The sequence below is a fragment of the Ciona robusta genome, chromosome 4 (genome assembly GCF_009617815.1).
Source record: "Ciona robusta chromosome 4, ASM961781v2".
Taxonomy (NCBI): domain Eukaryota; kingdom Metazoa; phylum Chordata; class Ascidiacea; order Phlebobranchia; family Cionidae; genus Ciona; species Ciona robusta.
Genome location: NC_143238.1, coordinates 5,262,188 through 5,277,612, shown reverse-complemented (window position 1 = coordinate 5,277,612; position 15,425 = coordinate 5,262,188). Strand labels below are relative to the sequence as shown.

Genomic DNA, 15,425 nt, shown 5'->3' with positions numbered 1-15,425 from the left:
GGCAGCATATATTGTTAAATATGCGTTTTAATTTAAGAGATTTTCATATAGGTTTATTTTGACATTTTTGCAATATGTATTATGTGGTGCAAATATAAGAGATACATGAAAGTCGGGTTACTCATACGTATTTAGGCAATCTTGTAAAATGGAATTGATACGTGTAATCTGGAACACGACCTGTGATCATATAGCTATCAAAGCGGCATGTAATACGCTTCGGTAGGTACAGAGATAAGAGGGCGCGCTGGCGCTCTGTTGCCTCAGCAACCGAACTCACTCTTTGATACGTTGAGTGTGCTTTAGCGTGGCTGTGGCTACCTTCGTAATTAAATTACACAGAAAAGCTCTCAGATACCTTTAACCGCAGAGTTTGACGAAGCCTTTGTTACAAAAGGCTATGTAATACTCTGTGTCATTTTAAGATGCGTGTGAATAATGTACTCAACTTTTATCGTATGTAGTTCAAGCTCGTGTATTTGTCTAGGTACGGGGCTAATATGTAGTCAATTTTAGCTAACTGAGTTAAAGCATATTGAATTGAAATGTTATGACCGAGGCAGCGTTATTTTATTTTATGGTTATAAGTGGCAGGTTAATATAAAATACAACGTGTGTTGAGAGACATAGACCGAGTGTTGAATATTGTTAACTAAACAAACATTTCATGAAAGCGAGCCTCGTATTACAGCTCGATAACCCCAAGCTTAGCTTTGTAAGGTATACGAACCTCTATTGTTGTGTGCACTTCCATGAATCGTGGTTTTGATAGGAACGGCTTTGTCAGCAATATAATATTCTTAGTTTATAAAACTGTTTTACCTTCATTTTTGATATCTTATTTGAGACAAGTTTATCGTATTAAATTCGTAAAAACAAACCGCCTTAAAATTATACATGGAGGTTGAGCAACCAAATGCTGCGGCTGCTGCCGAGAAGCGTGTCTTGTTGACTGAGACGGCTGAAACGAAAGAAAAAGAAGGTGAAACTCCCCGCAGAACCCCTACTACACCTGGCTCCAATGAAGGGGGTGTAGATTCCGAAACTGCCCCGCATTACGAAGATCCCTACGACCGAGCTGTTGTCTATATGGAGAAACATCACGTTCTCCACCTTTTTCGGGTAAGTTGTTGTGATTTGCGCTGCATCATTGTTTTTAAGCCAAGCATACATGTATGTCTTTTATTTTACAGGAAATCACTGAACACATGGTGTACACGAGACCAGAAGATCCGCTCAAGTTTATGCTGAATGAAGTACAAAACTTAATAAACGAACGAGACAGGAAGATCGCGGATATGGTGAAGGCCGCCTCGCCATCCAGTTAAAAACACAATCAAAGTGGTTAAACTAAACCAAAACTGAACGACATGACATGTCCAGTTAGAACAAACAATTTCGTTACTGTTACTTGCTTTTACATTTTCCCAATTAGTGTGTGTTATTGCCACTGTTGTGCTATAGTTCCACTGTGTTCAAGTCGTTGAAATCACTAGTTTATCTGTCGTACCTGCCCTAACCTCCGTACTATTAAAAATACACAAAAAAATATGGAAATATTTATTTAAGGCAACACCAACAACAAAGTTGGTAAAATAATAAATCTAGATTAGGTGTTTAATGTCTATTACCACAGTACGACTGTACATATAATAGCACTAATCACATCAAACGTTTATTAATCCCCCTATAAATATGAACAAAATAATTAATACGCTAGGTGGCGCCGCGAACAACGTTGTTTTGAAAGTTGTTAGGGTACCAACGCCATTAGTTGAAACAAATTTTGTTCTTCGGAAACCAAGTTTTTTTGGGCCAAAGTAGAGTCAAATAAACAGTTTATTGCTGCTGTAATCTTTAATTGTTAGTTTTACTTGAAATTGATGTTATTTTAGTCGCATTCGTCATTAAGTTGGATGTCGATTCAAGACAGTTTAGAAGCCAATCAGGTAAGGCGTTTTCATTTCGAAATTCAGTGTGATCTATTACAAATATAACTATGCTATTGTATAAATGAATTTTTCTGCTATCTTTTATTTTTGTTGGATATATTCACCCACAGATTTCTAACCCAAAAGCTTTTTTGAGTGATAACTCTAAAAGTCTGAACTATGGTTTCAACACTTGTCTCTAAAACATTGTTTTAAGTTAAAAAATTGTTTCAGGATACATTCCGTGTGGGTTTTCCTCAACCACAATCTGTTGAAAATGAGAATGAATTTGTGACAAACAGCGGACGTCGCATAAAGCATTCAGAATTCATTCATAATAATAAAACTTATGATGCACCATCACGTGAACAAGGGAACTCACGTGTATCATCGAAACATGGTTTGTGAATATATTCCTATGTCTATGATACAATACTATAATTATAGTAATCTGTCCTACTATATTATTAAACTAAAACATATCACCTTTTACTAAAATAACCAAACAAAAACACCATTTAATTTATTTATAAGCTTGATTAGAAACACAGAGTTAATATATATTACCCATACTATACACCACCTACATAGACTTAATATTTTCTTTAAAAGATTTAATAGTTTTATTAAAAATGTTTAAAAATAATGTTCCGAAAAATTTGTTTAAAAAAAAAGTTTAAAAATTTTTACTTAGAAACTGGATCTCACCCTACACCTATAAACAAAGGAATTGTTGACTACGGAATGTCCGACAGTCTACAAGCCCAACTTCATCTTAGTCTCGATAGACTGAGTGAAAACTTTTATGACCCAGATGATCTAAACAGACTACAGGTAAACTTAAAATGGCAACTTTTCAAAGATACCAAGCAAAGGCATTTGTATATACAACTACATCGTAACAGTGTAGTTACAATGGAATATTATTGCTTAACAATGGAACATAATATAAACTTTAACTAACCAAATAGAAATAAAGTCTTGGGATAAATGTAAAACAATATTTACTTATCTCATTTTTATTTATCCAATGAGGTTTATTCATCTTTTCAGAACAAACAAGTGGCCAAACCAACCAAGTCATATCCACCAATTCCTCTTCATAAACAACCAGCTGCTACTAAACCTGAAAAAGAAGATACTTTGGATGTTCAAACCAAACCTTGTAAGCTTAACAGTTAAACTAAATATGCATATTATCAGTACCTAAAAATATCTACTATTTTACATTAGATGACTGCGTTTATACTTTAATTTTTAAACAATTAAATGATTTAACAGATAAAGTACAAGATCAAGTAAATTCTGATGGAAGCCAAAACAAATTCCAAAACGTGAGAGACTCCCTCTCACCTGAACTGGATGATGATGATGATGACATACACACAGTGGTGGTTGATGATTCACTTGATGTTAACCAACATGATGTGGAATTAAATGAGAAGATTGCCCAACAACAAAGAGAAAATGACACTGAAAGGTAATTCTATATGGTGTATCGTGTATTCATAATCTTTTAACGGCTCATTTGGTATGAAAAACCCTAGTGTATTTTCGAAGCTTCATGTTGTGTCTGGAAGCAGAAGTAACCGAATATTAATGGTGTATGTTGATTCATGGTGCAAATACTAAAACAGGGTAGCCTTTGATTAACTTAAAATACAACTAGGGTTTAAATAAGATCAAATTTTTTTTTTTCATTGATTCTCAAAAGCAACATTTGTATACTGTATACTCCATACTAATTCATTCGTGCCAGACTTTTACATACAGGGAAGGCAGTGATAGTTAGACACACATTCCTACTAAACAAATCCAATCCAACCTATTGATTGTAATGTTTAATGATTAATGAAGTGCAGAAGTTCTGTGGTACTCTGCCCAGGTTTAGCACCGATTGAATACCTCTACACACACAAAGACACAATGTAATAGATTTGATTGCTAACTTTTTTTACAATACATACCTAGAGAAAATATGAAAGAAGTTCAGTTTGATCCATATGCTGAGCTAAGATACAACCCAGCGTGGAGAAATACTGGTGAAGCAACCATTGCTGGTAACCAACACCCTGTATCTGATCATAGGGAGATAGGTGTGCAGAAATATTCCCCTATTGATTTCGGAAATGCAATAAAGTGAGTGTACTTGTGGAAATATATGCTTCAATATGTTTATTGTGTTTTTGAAAGTATGCCATGTAAATTGTAAAATACATATTTTTGTGTTTGTCGTATGTTTATTATATGATTCTGTGTTTTTATTGTGTCAAAAGTAAAACATGAAAGCTAAATGTGGTAACACTGCCCATTGGTTGGGAAACACTAATAGAACGTGTTGTTGGAAAACATTTGTATAATACTTGGTTGGGAAACACTGATGTGGTTGGGAAACACTAGTGTAATATACTGTTTATCCCAGGCCTCCAAGTCCAATTGAAGCAAGTGAACACACAAGAAATGAGACACCCCAACAACAGGGAGGTGCGATTACAATCCACAATAACATGCTTTCCCCTACCAGGTGTGTGAAATACTTTATTGTTACTAAAAACCAAAAACTTAGTTCATTAAAATAAATGTGCACACCAAGCCTTTATGTGGTGGCCTAAAATAACGAGAATAATTGAAGAGATCATATTCTATTGTCTAAACCAGCAGTCTTTGAGTTAAAATCTCAACAAGTTGTTTTATCCTATTCAGTTTTAGCTTAGCATGAGCCAATGTATCCAGTTATAGGTTTTGGTATTTCAGGATATTTGACAATAAAGTTTATTTCATATATGTATATATATATTAAATAAGCAATTGGCAGTTATTATAAAATTTTGGACATTATTGTAATATGTTTGCGTTTGCATATCATACCTACCTAAAGTGCAGCATAATATTAAAACCATCTTATCATATTGTTTATTTTAGAGATTCCTTTGTTCGTTTAAGTTCAAATCCTGATCGACTGGTTGAAGTTAACACTGAATATGAAGAAGAGTTTCGTCGCATGTTACAACTCGAAGCCAGGCAACGAGAGTTAGGTAAACTATTGTGTTTTAAGGTTAAACAAACATAAGTTTATTCTATATAGCAGCCACATTTTAATACATAAATTTCAATACAATTATTTAAAAACAGACATTGACGCATAAAAACTTTTCTTTTTATAAATGCAACTTATAACTCTTGCGCCCTAACAATCGTTTTAACACGTTCACACATGTGTTATATTTTACAAACCTTGCTCCTGCTTATAAGCCACCACCTAGATTAGTAACTTTGTGCATAAATATGCACAGTGATTAAATTTGCCAAGTAAAACATAATCTTTTACAGAATCAGCAACAACTTACCAACCAAGTGAAAATACAGATTATTTATCACAATACCAAGTTAACAATCCACAAGAAGACAACCAATTTCAACATCATCAGTAAATGCTTGCTTATTTTATTTCCTGTTGTCATACAATTTCATTGTCTGTTTTGTAGTGTGTTTTTGTCATTTGAAATTTAGGTTTTAAATTTAAAACCATGCAGTAATACTTAGTAAAACAATTTACATACAAAAATGGTAACAAAACTAAATTTATTTTCCAAAGAAATACTCACGAATTAGATTCAAATCATTACAATCACCAAGCTGCAAGTCAAGTTAGTTCAGCTTCTGCAAGACAGAAAACAAGCAAAGAAAATATTCAAGGTAATAAACTGTAGTAATACATACATACTTTTTATTTATCTCTTTGAAAATAATAGCGAAGGTCATGGTATTTGAAGAACGTAGAGAAGGGTGTTATGAGCAAAAATAACAGTTGTCAAAACATGTTATGAATAAAAAGTGTGGGAAGGAGTGTCAATTAAAAAGTGTGCTTGTAGTATCTAATGTGGCCTCATATGCCTAACAAGCTTCAGCCAAGTTAAATAACTTTGCAAATGTTTATGCTCAATTAAAGTCATAACATTTTACAGTTAATCAAAAACGAAATCGAACTTCTAACTTGCAAGAAAAAGTCACAAAGCTAGTTACTAAAGATCAACCATTGGTACCCAACCCACCAGCCCATCCAAAGAAAAATCGAGACTATGTTGAATTAAATAAACTAAGGTTGGTATGTGATGGAACTTTGAATGTAATTTGCTTGGCCCGAAAAGGACAGTAGTTGTAACATGGGTGTTTATACACTTCATGCCAGTTTACGAGTTACCATGTATGTTACTTTGTGTGTATATTCAATTAAATGTTTCCACAGGTTGGGAAGGAAAAGCAATTCAGCTTCTTACCTTGAAATGTATTCGAAACGAAATAAGCAAAAGTATGAAGACACCACCGAACAAGATGATGTTGGAAGCAAAGACACAGACCGAGTTACACAACAGGTAACAGCGTAGGCTACTTTAACCAACAATTTTTTAATAAACTAAACATAAGTTTTATTTATCTCTTGAATTAAAATAAGATCATATAATTAACTTAGCAGATAAATAAGAAATATTAGCAAAACTACAGTTGCAATACCACGTTAAGAATAAACTAAATGAAAAAGTAATGGTATATATGATTACAATTACAACAGATTACTATAAAAATGTGTGCATAAAACCTGCTTTACAATTGTTATTTTTACAGAGAACTCCAGAAATAAGTCCTCATGAAAGCAACTTAACATTAGAAGATAGCTGGACATTTAAGGTTAGAAATTCAATAACAGATAATGCTCTAAGCGGGTAAAAACATCATTTGATTTTTTAAAACAGGCTGAAAGACTAAAGGCAGCAAAAGAAGGCAGGCCCATCCCAACTAAACCATATAAATCTCCCTCCTTACAAGAGGTTGGCAACTTTATGCAACGACCAAACTTTTCCCCAAGTGATGTGGCAGTACATAAGGGTGAGTATTAATGCATGTTGAACAAATAGGATTAAAGTGGCGCCATCACAAAATGGTTAAGGCAACAGTCCCTAACCTAGAGGTTATAATTTCATGGCTTGTTGCTGCTGCCAATGTGGCATATGCGTGTTTGGGCAAGATATTTAACGAAAATTTCTCCAACCCAGTGGTCTGTTACAGAACACCAAACGACTATCATTGCCCTAAAACAAGTTGCATCCATTCATTTATTCTCATACATATTCTCTATTTTCATCAGGATATCAAAGGATTTCCCATGACGAAGACTCTCAGCTTGATCCAAACAGAATAAATCGCAGAAACCCCTCAAAGCACAGTTCCTATGATGGGGCAAGTGACTTTAGTGGCCACCCTGCATTCTCATACAACCCCCAACCTAACGACGCAGCAAGATACCAACATATATCTCCAGTAAGAGACAAATATCAAGTCCATGGCAGTGGATCATGGCAAGGACATATGGGGTATAGCACAGATGGAATGACAAGCCAATACAACTATAATCAACCTGAGTTTAATGATAGCAATTCTTACTACAGGGTTCAGCAGGAAGATTTTAATTCTTCTGGACAGTCTCCACTGTTACAGGTATTTATCATAATATATTTAAACATTAATGTAGTGACACAAACCTATATAATCTAATAGTTATTTAGGGTTCAATCAAAGCTTTTGTAACTTAACCAAAGCTGCACAAATGGCTTTAAAATGTACAAATATGCAATAAATTAAGGTGCTTGGTAAGATATTAAAACTGAATAAAATCTTGAGCAGTTTTGTCTGCCATTCGGCAAAATACAGACTGTTACACAAAAAATGGCTTCAATGCACTTCGGTTTTGCTTAATGAAACTGATATATTTCTCCATCTACACCAGGCGTACCACCAAAGGTTCAACCGCCTTCAACCCATCTCGCCCCGTTACCATGACAACAAAGTTCTTCCACCAAGCCATGGAATCCCTATGAGTCCAACCAAGGTAAACGGGGACTTCCAGTTCATGAAAAGTCCTCCAGACTCCTCTCTGTATCAAGAGGATGGTTCAAACTCCTCGGAAGCAAGGAGCAATGGAAGAATGAAGAAAAGGGTCAATTTTGACCCAAGCATTTATTCACCTTCTACTCCAAGATCTGGGATCCCAATTTCTCAACACAGGTTTTCTAAATAAGAAACACATAAACTAAATAACAGTATTTACAGAGCATTTTTGTTTTCAGTGTTTCCAACATATTTTGAAGGTTACAATAAACGCAATTTATACAAAGTGTTTCCAACAGGTTTTCCAAATACCCGGTCCCCCTACCTCCCACCCCCCCTTCACATAGACATGGTATGGTTAGAAGATCTGTTTCTCTATCGCCTTCAAATGGTTCTAGATACATAGACAACTATACAACAGGTGTGTATTAGTTTTTCCCATCTTTGTTAACTGGTTAACGTGCCTGCCTATAACCCAAAAGTAATGGGTTCAAGGCTTGTCTTGCTACCATTGTGGACGTATGTTTCTTTGGACAACCCATTAGTGACCACTAGGTTGGAGCAATTGCCCTTAGGTGTCTTGCCCAAGGACACATCGCCCTAAACGGTAGCAGCAACAAGCCTTGAACCAATACCCTCTGGTTTAAAGGCAGGCACGCTAACCACTTCGCCATTGCGCCAATACCATAACATATTTTTTTCTACAGATCCGCAAAATGAATACCACAATGTTCCAGTGTTGCCACCAATAGCAAACACATCAAACCACAGCAGTGTTGCCATTGAACAATCACCAAGACTTGATCCTAGTGATGCCGCAAGTGGTAGTTACCTCAAACAACATGAAAAACAAAAGAAAGCAACTTCCTATAAGGTGTGTGTTTAAAAGATATTGTGGAGCTATTTTGTATTGTATTTCTTATACCAACACTACTTTGGCTGCTTAATCTAATTTGGTTTCTATTTTTTTCATTGTTTTAATTGATTAGAGATAATTTTTTTTATCTGCAAAAATTAAAGTAAATATTTATTTTTGTCAATTTAATTAATTTGATCTTCCCTACTGTATTTAACGAGATAAATAATAGTAATGTTATCCCGTATTCCTACAGAAATACACCTTAAATGATTACAAGAGCCTTAAACGTGATATAAATCTTGGTGGACTTGGTCCTGATCTATTATCGGCAAAAATCAAGGTAATTGGGTGCAAGAAACACAGGTTTTGTGGTCACCTTCAATACAAACATGTCGGCCTATATAACAAATTTCGTCCTAAACGTTTTGGTTTAAAAACTAAAACCATCTAGAGTGATGTCAGAAATTAAAACGTAATTGCTTCAAAATACTTTAGAAAAACTAATTAGTTTAGAAAACATATACTGGTAGTTTTTTTGTGGGGTAACGGGTTAATCCTGGCCTAAATCCCAGGACCTTTTGCGTGCCAGGCTGTGGGGCTTTACTCACATAAAATAGAATATACCAGTTTTATGCAACGAGCTTTTACAGATGGACAAAGTTCAACGTGGTAAGAAATACGCTGAGTTTATTCGTCAACAACACAAGACAAATGTCACACCTTCCAAACAAGATATGGAATCACCACAGGAACAAAGGTTCACGATGACTAATGAGAGTGAGAAGAAACGAAACGAGATGAGAGAGAAACGTGAACGGGTAAGTGGTGTGGTTAGGAGTCTGTGTTTGCATCAATCAATGATCTTTTTTATCTTCTTGTTGCACACGGGTGTTCTGTTTCATACACCTTGTGCCCGCTCACCAGTTATCATGTGAACCCATTTGGTGGTCCCATCAGTTGCGTGAAGGTTCTATAAAAGTAATAACTTTTATTTGTCTTTAATAACTCCATTAAAATATAATAAAAGTTTAGATTCCCCCCAAAAAACTTTAGGTACACCAAAAAAAACCTACAATTTAGAAGATCATTTTTTTAAACGTTCATTTTCCAACCAACAGGCGATCAACTATGCCCGTCAAGTACCTCGTCCTAAACTCCCTGCCGAGCAGAAGGATTTTAACGACAGTAACACTCCTAGATCGTTACCTGTAGGTGGAAAATCAACCCGACCAACATTAACACATAACGAAGGCAGGGCATATGAAGATGAGGTGTCTGCTGTCGACTGGGAGTTATTACGATCGTTGCGTGAGAGACATGAACGGGAAAAGGCAATGGTGGCGGGTATATCTCCCAATAAAGTTAATTAACTAGCCTATAAAAATGGCATTTTAAATTTTAAAAGAAAGATGATTTTGGGGAAAAAAGTTTGTTTTTTTTAAAAGGGCGAATTTTTAAAGCAATGTTCCAGTTGTGTTGTCGCAAGCAACAGTGTGATGCGCAATGTTAACAGGCAAGTATTCTGCCTTTTTCACATAGCATGTAGGTGCTTGAATGTGTAGTTTGGTTTGTACATATTTAAGCACTATGACTCTGTGATCAACTGGATTTTTAGTTAATATATGATGGAACGTACTATTGCAATACCATGTCCCATAGTATACATTCATATCACTGTTAACTGGCTGTACTGTGGGGGGTTACATTCGATATTCTATTAATTATATACTGTACTCAGTTCCACATAGACGATTGTGGCTGTTTTGTTCTGTGGTTATTTTCCTTTCTTTTAACTTTTTCGCAAATGGTGCTGTACTTTATTCGTTTGTCAACATTTTTTCTGTTTCGTTAAGCGTCCGTTATTCATTATATAGAGAATACGCATAGAGAAAATATCGTTGCAAATTTCGCCCCATCGCTGTGGAAAGCTGGTTACAATCATATAGTACCACGCGGTAGGATGGGAATCTATTAGAACATTTTTTCCATATTTCCGAATTCTGTTTTAAACTATTAACAACGCTCTTTTAGAGTCGTGAGGATAGAGTTTTATAATTCTTTAATTTTCTACAAAGTTTACTACAAAGAAAGCATATACCATCTTACCCCAACCTACTATACGTAATGCTTGCGTCGTTAACATGGTGGTTACAGCGCGTGTCTCGTTGGCAAAGGACAATACTGGGTTATAATCTAAATTCTGGATGCTGTTAAACGATTTTTTTTAGTTTAAATAATAAAATTTTTTGGGACATGATGAACTAACCGCTAGCATTAAAATTCCTATTGAGACGATAAAAGACCCTAAAACAGGTTTTAATAGGAATTTACAATAATAATAATAATATTTGACAGATGTTTCTTCCAACCAAGAGGTAACACAGTTTTAATAAGTGGGGTAAGATGGGACACTTTTAGCATATAATATCCTAATCGTGTTTTAAACAATTACCAACGGTGTCATGGGGACACGGTTTTATATAATTCTTTGAAAGTTTTTTGTTTACTACCTAATGGGTCAAGAAAATAGAATGAAAAAGTGTCCCATCTTCCCCACCCTCACTATACATAATCTAATGATTGAAAGTTTTCATGGCAAGGTACTTCATATTCCAAGTAAAGTTGACCCTCGCGATACTTTAAATACTATATATCTATATGCTGCTTTTTTCGCTATATGGTTGGTCGTCTACGATTCCCACAAACGTCGACCAAGTAGCTTAAACAACGCTTCGTTATGTGTCTTGTAAAAGTCTTTAAGATGCTGAAGGGTTTCTTCTGGGAATGGATTGCTGGTAGAAGTTTTGGAACGCGTCCTCTGCTTGTTACTTGGTAGGCAATTTAATCTCCCGTTGTTATTCCACTCTTTGTAGCAAAAGAAACCAGTTTTTGAATCCCTTACATAATCCTCGCGAAAGAGGACTTTAGGAATATCGATAAAGTCTTGTACTCTCTCCATTACACCACCAGGGTCGTTAAAAAGCTCGCTACCATCCACAACCATCATATCACTGTCGTTGTAATATTTCAGCCACCGTTTCAGATGCAGAGCGTAAAATCCGGTTGTAAGTAAAGTCGACATGTAATCGCTACTGTGATGTTGCAACACACGCAGTGTATCTCCTGGAGCTCTTGTTTCGTTGTATGGAACAAACGAAGAGGTAACTTTTGGTAGGTATTTCTTGAGGTAATCGTGTATGGTTTGAAATTGGTGAATCCCGGACCAGTGATGAGATATGTTGTACCACGCCCACTAAAATGTAAACAATGACAAATGGTTATAGAAAACGGAAAATGTCATTCGATTCTGCGTGACACGCATGGCGTGTAATTGGCTTTTTTACACGTTAGTTTCTTAAAACTATCAATGTTAAATTACTATGATAATGCATATTAAATATAAGAAGTTCCCACTTCTGTAAATAAATGCCTTTGGAATGTTACTGCAAGTGCTGCTGTAACAGCAAATAATTGTATTTTTACCTCGTGAACGAAATCAGAGTAGACTCTTTTTGCAGGCTCGCACAGAATTAAAACTATCTTTGCTTGTGGTACATTAGCTTTAATCATCTTTGGTATACCATATGGAGGGAAACTAAAGTAGGCCGGTGTCTTCTCCATCACCGCAGTATTTGGACTAACTTCCGGCATCATAGATCTGCGTGGTAAACATGCAAAAAATGTAACGGTAAAGCTGCTCAAAAACCCCGAGGCGCATATACAATTAAACACAACACAACCACGATTGAATCTTAAACACAGACACGTATGTGCATTTACTTATGAGGTAAATAACTGGTTTACTTGAACGATGCAAATGACCATACCAATTGAATTGAAAAACATCTCACGTTTTTTTCAAACGTTTAAACTTACTATATCTATGTATATGGTAAGGTGGGGTAAGACAGGACACTTTTAGCACATAATATCCAAACAACGGAGTCGTGAGAATGTTGTTTTATAATTCTTTGAATGTCCTTTGTTACTACCAAATGGGACGAGAAGTTAAAAGAAAAGGGTGTCCCATGTTTCTTCACCCCTCCCCTATACTGTAAGTGTTATTTGTACTTACAAGTATTCTGATATGGGTGCGGTGCTCCTTTCGTCAAAAAAATGCGCCTCGATTTTTTTAATTACTTTAATAAGAGGGTGAGGTTCTAGGAAATGAAGAAAAGCATGAGTTCCGCATTTTTCGACCCCAATACCGATCAACCGAGGAAGTTGCTTTCGTTTTACCTTCGGGAAAGTATACTGCGTGTTAATTTGTGCTTTAGTCTGTACTGTTGTGGGGTAAGACGGGATATACTGTTAACACCTAAACTCCTGATCGTGTTTCGAACAATTAACAACTTTATTTTGGAGTTGCGAGGCGGCGTACCCCACCCTAAAGGTGGCTGTACACAGTATCCGGCGTGCGAATTCGCTTGCGAAGTCGTATGCAACCCATTACCGAGTCCCACATGCGGCAGCGAAACCCGGACAAAACAGACAAAAAGGACGAATTCCGGATACTGTGTACAGCTACCTTAATACATTGAGTAAACAAAACTTTTTCCAGGATTTGAAGTTGCATTTTACTTATGGTACTGCCAGGTATAAGATGGATGCCGTCAGCACATATTCTCCCATATTTCCTAATCCTGTTGCAACAATTAACATCTCGTATGGAGTCGTAAGAATACGGTCATATAATTCTGTGAATATGCCGTGTTTAATACCAAACAGGAAGATACAATAGAATGAAAATATAAACTACCCTTCTACACACCCAAAACAAAAATCTAAAGTACAGACGACCTACGTACAGTTGTATTCTGTGATGCTATTAGCTCATTCCACGTCTGTTCCCGTTCACGCATTTTCTCAGCATGTTCATTATTCGCTATTTCTTCCGGACTTAATTGCAGGTGTTCAATCATTGGTTCTTGCACCGGCCCTTCTACTGAAACTATGGGACCAGCTTCTTTTTTGTGGCTGCTTAATGCAAATATCTCATCTCCTTTGTCCCTAATGGTTTCACTGGTATTCACTCGGTATGTATTAGAAAGATATTGGACAGAAATGGCTTGGTGCTGCTTCATAACTGCTGCAATAAAACGACAAATTAAATTTTGTTTCCATACTTGTAAAACATTTGACTAATCTCAACATAACTGAATACTTTACACATGTAGTCTAGTTTTAGTGAAAACAGGCGAAATTCGGCATTTAGGACAACGGCAATCTCAGCATATATATAGTAGAGTGGGGGAAGATACCACACTTTTAGCACATAATATCCAATATTCCAATTGTCTTTCAAACCATAAAACAACGGTCTACGGGAGTCGTGAGGATACCGTTGTATAATTTTTGAATGCTCTTTGTTTACTACTAAGTGGGACGAGAAAATAGAATCAAAAGGTGTCCCATTTTTCCCCACCCGCTACACATACATACCTTGCAATTTTCCTATGTTATGAATATCATCACAGCTTTTCGCGAAGTTATAAACGGTAAAGAACCCACCTACTGCCAGAACAAGGATTCCAATAAACAATTTGATTGATTTCATGATAAATGGTATGAAAACCTGATATTAAAAGAATGAAAGTTAAGGTGGCTTTATTATGTACAAATAAACTTATTTTAGAAAATAAATCTCTGTACCGTACTATAGGTATACGAATGTAGTTGTTAAATTCGCACTGCCTAATTATTTAACTAAGCATAATGTATAGCCTACATGACTCAAGACAACAGTATTCGACTGGCTAATGTACTACAGCAGACTGACAGTTCGTGTTCTGGCCCAGTTGTGTGGATAGAAATGGTAAATTCGATGACGACAATATGCCCTCTGGCAGAGATAAGTTATTCAACACCGAAGCGCAAAGTTTAATAGCATGCTGCGAAAGTGGTAAGCGTTTTCCTGTTTGGGTGTTCAATAGTAGCGTTTATAATTGGCCACTATAATGGCGTAACTAAATTAATTCATTCGGGACATTTAAATCGTACTGGGCACTTTAACTGTACTTAACAGTCACTGTCCGAAGTGTAATAAATTATACATGTAGTAAAACTAACTAATTACTTCTTTATGAAGCAACAGGCGTTGAAGAGTTACGCCAAATTGCTTCTGGACAGTATTTAAATTAGTTGATTGGCATGTACTGTAAAAACGTAACGTTGGTTGAACGGCGACTGAAATATTACATAACCTATACCGATGATTTATTTTAACATAGAGGGAGTAAAACACAAACTGTATGACCAATGCTGCGTTCTTGTTGCTTGGTGCTAGTAGAATCTACTTAAATTTTAAACTCAGTCTGGTTTATATTTTTTAGTTAGGCATGACCACCCCGCACGAAATAGTTACTGTACGTGTTTGCTGAACTAGCGCTTTTGAGCACGTTACATTGTAACTGATTGCACAAAACAACAGCCAGAGCCTAAACACACCCAAATGAACATCGCTTTAATAGATAGTGTGTTTTTCTAAACCCAACAACACTTTATGTTTAATATTCAGTAATTGGGTTTTAAAAAACTCACCCGAAGTTGTTGTTTTTTTTTTGAAAGTTTATCCAATTGTGTGTATTGGTTCTTTGGTTCGTGTGGCTGTTGTTGAGTTACAAAGAAGCTTATACCAACATAAGCACTTTCACTTTGCCGATTATCAATTATCACAATTTATGCTTTATTAAAACAGAAATATTATTCTGGTTTCACCAAAACTTACCATTTTAAACCACAAGCACTGCTAC

The 15,425-nt window shown here is 35.8% G+C and overlaps 3 protein-coding genes across 6 annotated transcripts; 2 read left to right on the top strand and 1 right to left on the bottom strand.

The window, feature by feature from the left end:
- The first annotated feature begins 313 nt into the window (after positions 1 to 313).
- Positions 314 to 1,562, top strand: LOC149736994 (uncharacterized). The gene is made up of 2 exons (XM_089876534.1): positions 314 to 1,122; positions 1,194 to 1,562. The coding sequence occupies exons 1-2, from the start codon at positions 898 to 900 to the stop codon at positions 1,326 to 1,328; spliced, it is 360 nt and encodes a 119-aa protein (XP_089732660.1). The 5' UTR covers positions 314 to 897; the 3' UTR covers positions 1,329 to 1,562.
- A 177-nt stretch (positions 1,563 to 1,739) lies between these two features.
- Positions 1,740 to 10,566, top strand: LOC149736993 (uncharacterized). Its single transcript, XM_089876500.1, has 21 exons — positions 1,740 to 1,949; positions 2,166 to 2,331; positions 2,626 to 2,765; positions 2,985 to 3,096; positions 3,213 to 3,411; positions 3,903 to 4,070; positions 4,354 to 4,455; positions 4,854 to 4,966; positions 5,262 to 5,358; positions 5,527 to 5,627; positions 5,897 to 6,032; positions 6,178 to 6,304; positions 6,555 to 6,617; positions 6,683 to 6,815; positions 7,075 to 7,424; positions 7,714 to 7,991; positions 8,114 to 8,235; positions 8,522 to 8,688; positions 8,927 to 9,013; positions 9,324 to 9,491; positions 9,792 to 10,566. Exons 1-21 carry the CDS (start codon positions 1,917 to 1,919, stop codon positions 10,041 to 10,043), a joined length of 3,114 nt encoding a protein of 1,037 aa, XP_089732626.1. The 5' UTR covers positions 1,740 to 1,916; the 3' UTR covers positions 10,044 to 10,566.
- A 407-nt stretch (positions 10,567 to 10,973) lies between these two features.
- Positions 10,974 to 14,297, bottom strand: LOC149736992 (heparan sulfate glucosamine 3-O-sulfotransferase 1-like). Of its 4 annotated transcripts, none has more exons than XM_089876512.1 (5): positions 14,185 to 14,297; positions 13,482 to 13,762; positions 12,749 to 12,912; positions 12,157 to 12,331; positions 10,974 to 11,926 (listed from the first exon to the last, which is right to left on the bottom strand). In XM_089876512.1, exons 1-5 carry the CDS (start codon positions 14,228 to 14,230, stop codon positions 11,363 to 11,365), a joined length of 1,230 nt encoding a protein of 409 aa, XP_089732638.1. In that variant the 5' UTR covers positions 14,231 to 14,297; the 3' UTR covers positions 10,974 to 11,362. The 4 variants fall into 4 exon arrangements, with proteins under 4 accessions (XP_089732638.1, XP_089732636.1, XP_089732637.1 ...); XM_089876510.1 differs by having other exon boundaries at positions 14,116 to 14,276; XM_089876511.1 differs by having other exon boundaries at positions 13,482 to 13,759; positions 14,116 to 14,272.
- Positions 14,298 to 15,425: the final 1,128 nt, after the last annotated feature.

Bases quoted from the DNA above. Each gene is read 5' to 3' on its own strand.
- LOC149736994 (XM_089876534.1), top strand. From the start codon at position 898: ATGGAGGTTGAGCAACCAAATGCTGCGGCTGCTGCCGAGAAGCGTGTC. The intron at 1,123-1,193 runs GTAAGTTGTTGT...TTTATTTTACAG, and splicing joins ACGTTCTCCACCTTTTTCGG to GAAATCACTGAACACATGGT.
- LOC149736993 (XM_089876500.1), top strand. From the start codon at position 1,917: ATGTCGATTCAAGACAGTTTAGAAGCCAATCAG. The intron at 5,628-5,896 runs GTAATAAACTGT...AACATTTTACAG, and splicing joins AAGCAAAGAAAATATTCAAG to TTAATCAAAAACGAAATCGA. The intron at 7,425-7,713 runs GTATTTATCATA...CATCTACACCAG, and splicing joins GACAGTCTCCACTGTTACAG to GCGTACCACCAAAGGTTCAA.
- LOC149736992 (XM_089876510.1), bottom strand. From the start codon at position 14,230: ATGAAATCAATCAAATTGTTTATTGGAATCCTTGTTCTGGCAGTAGGT. The intron at 12,913-13,481 runs GTACGTAGGTCG...ACTTTCCCGAAG, and splicing joins TAGCATCACAGAATACAACT to GTAAAACGAAAGCAACTTCC. The intron at 11,927-12,156 runs GTAAAAATACAA...TTTACATTTTAG, and splicing joins ACTCTGATTTCGTTCACGAG to TGGGCGTGGTACAACATATC.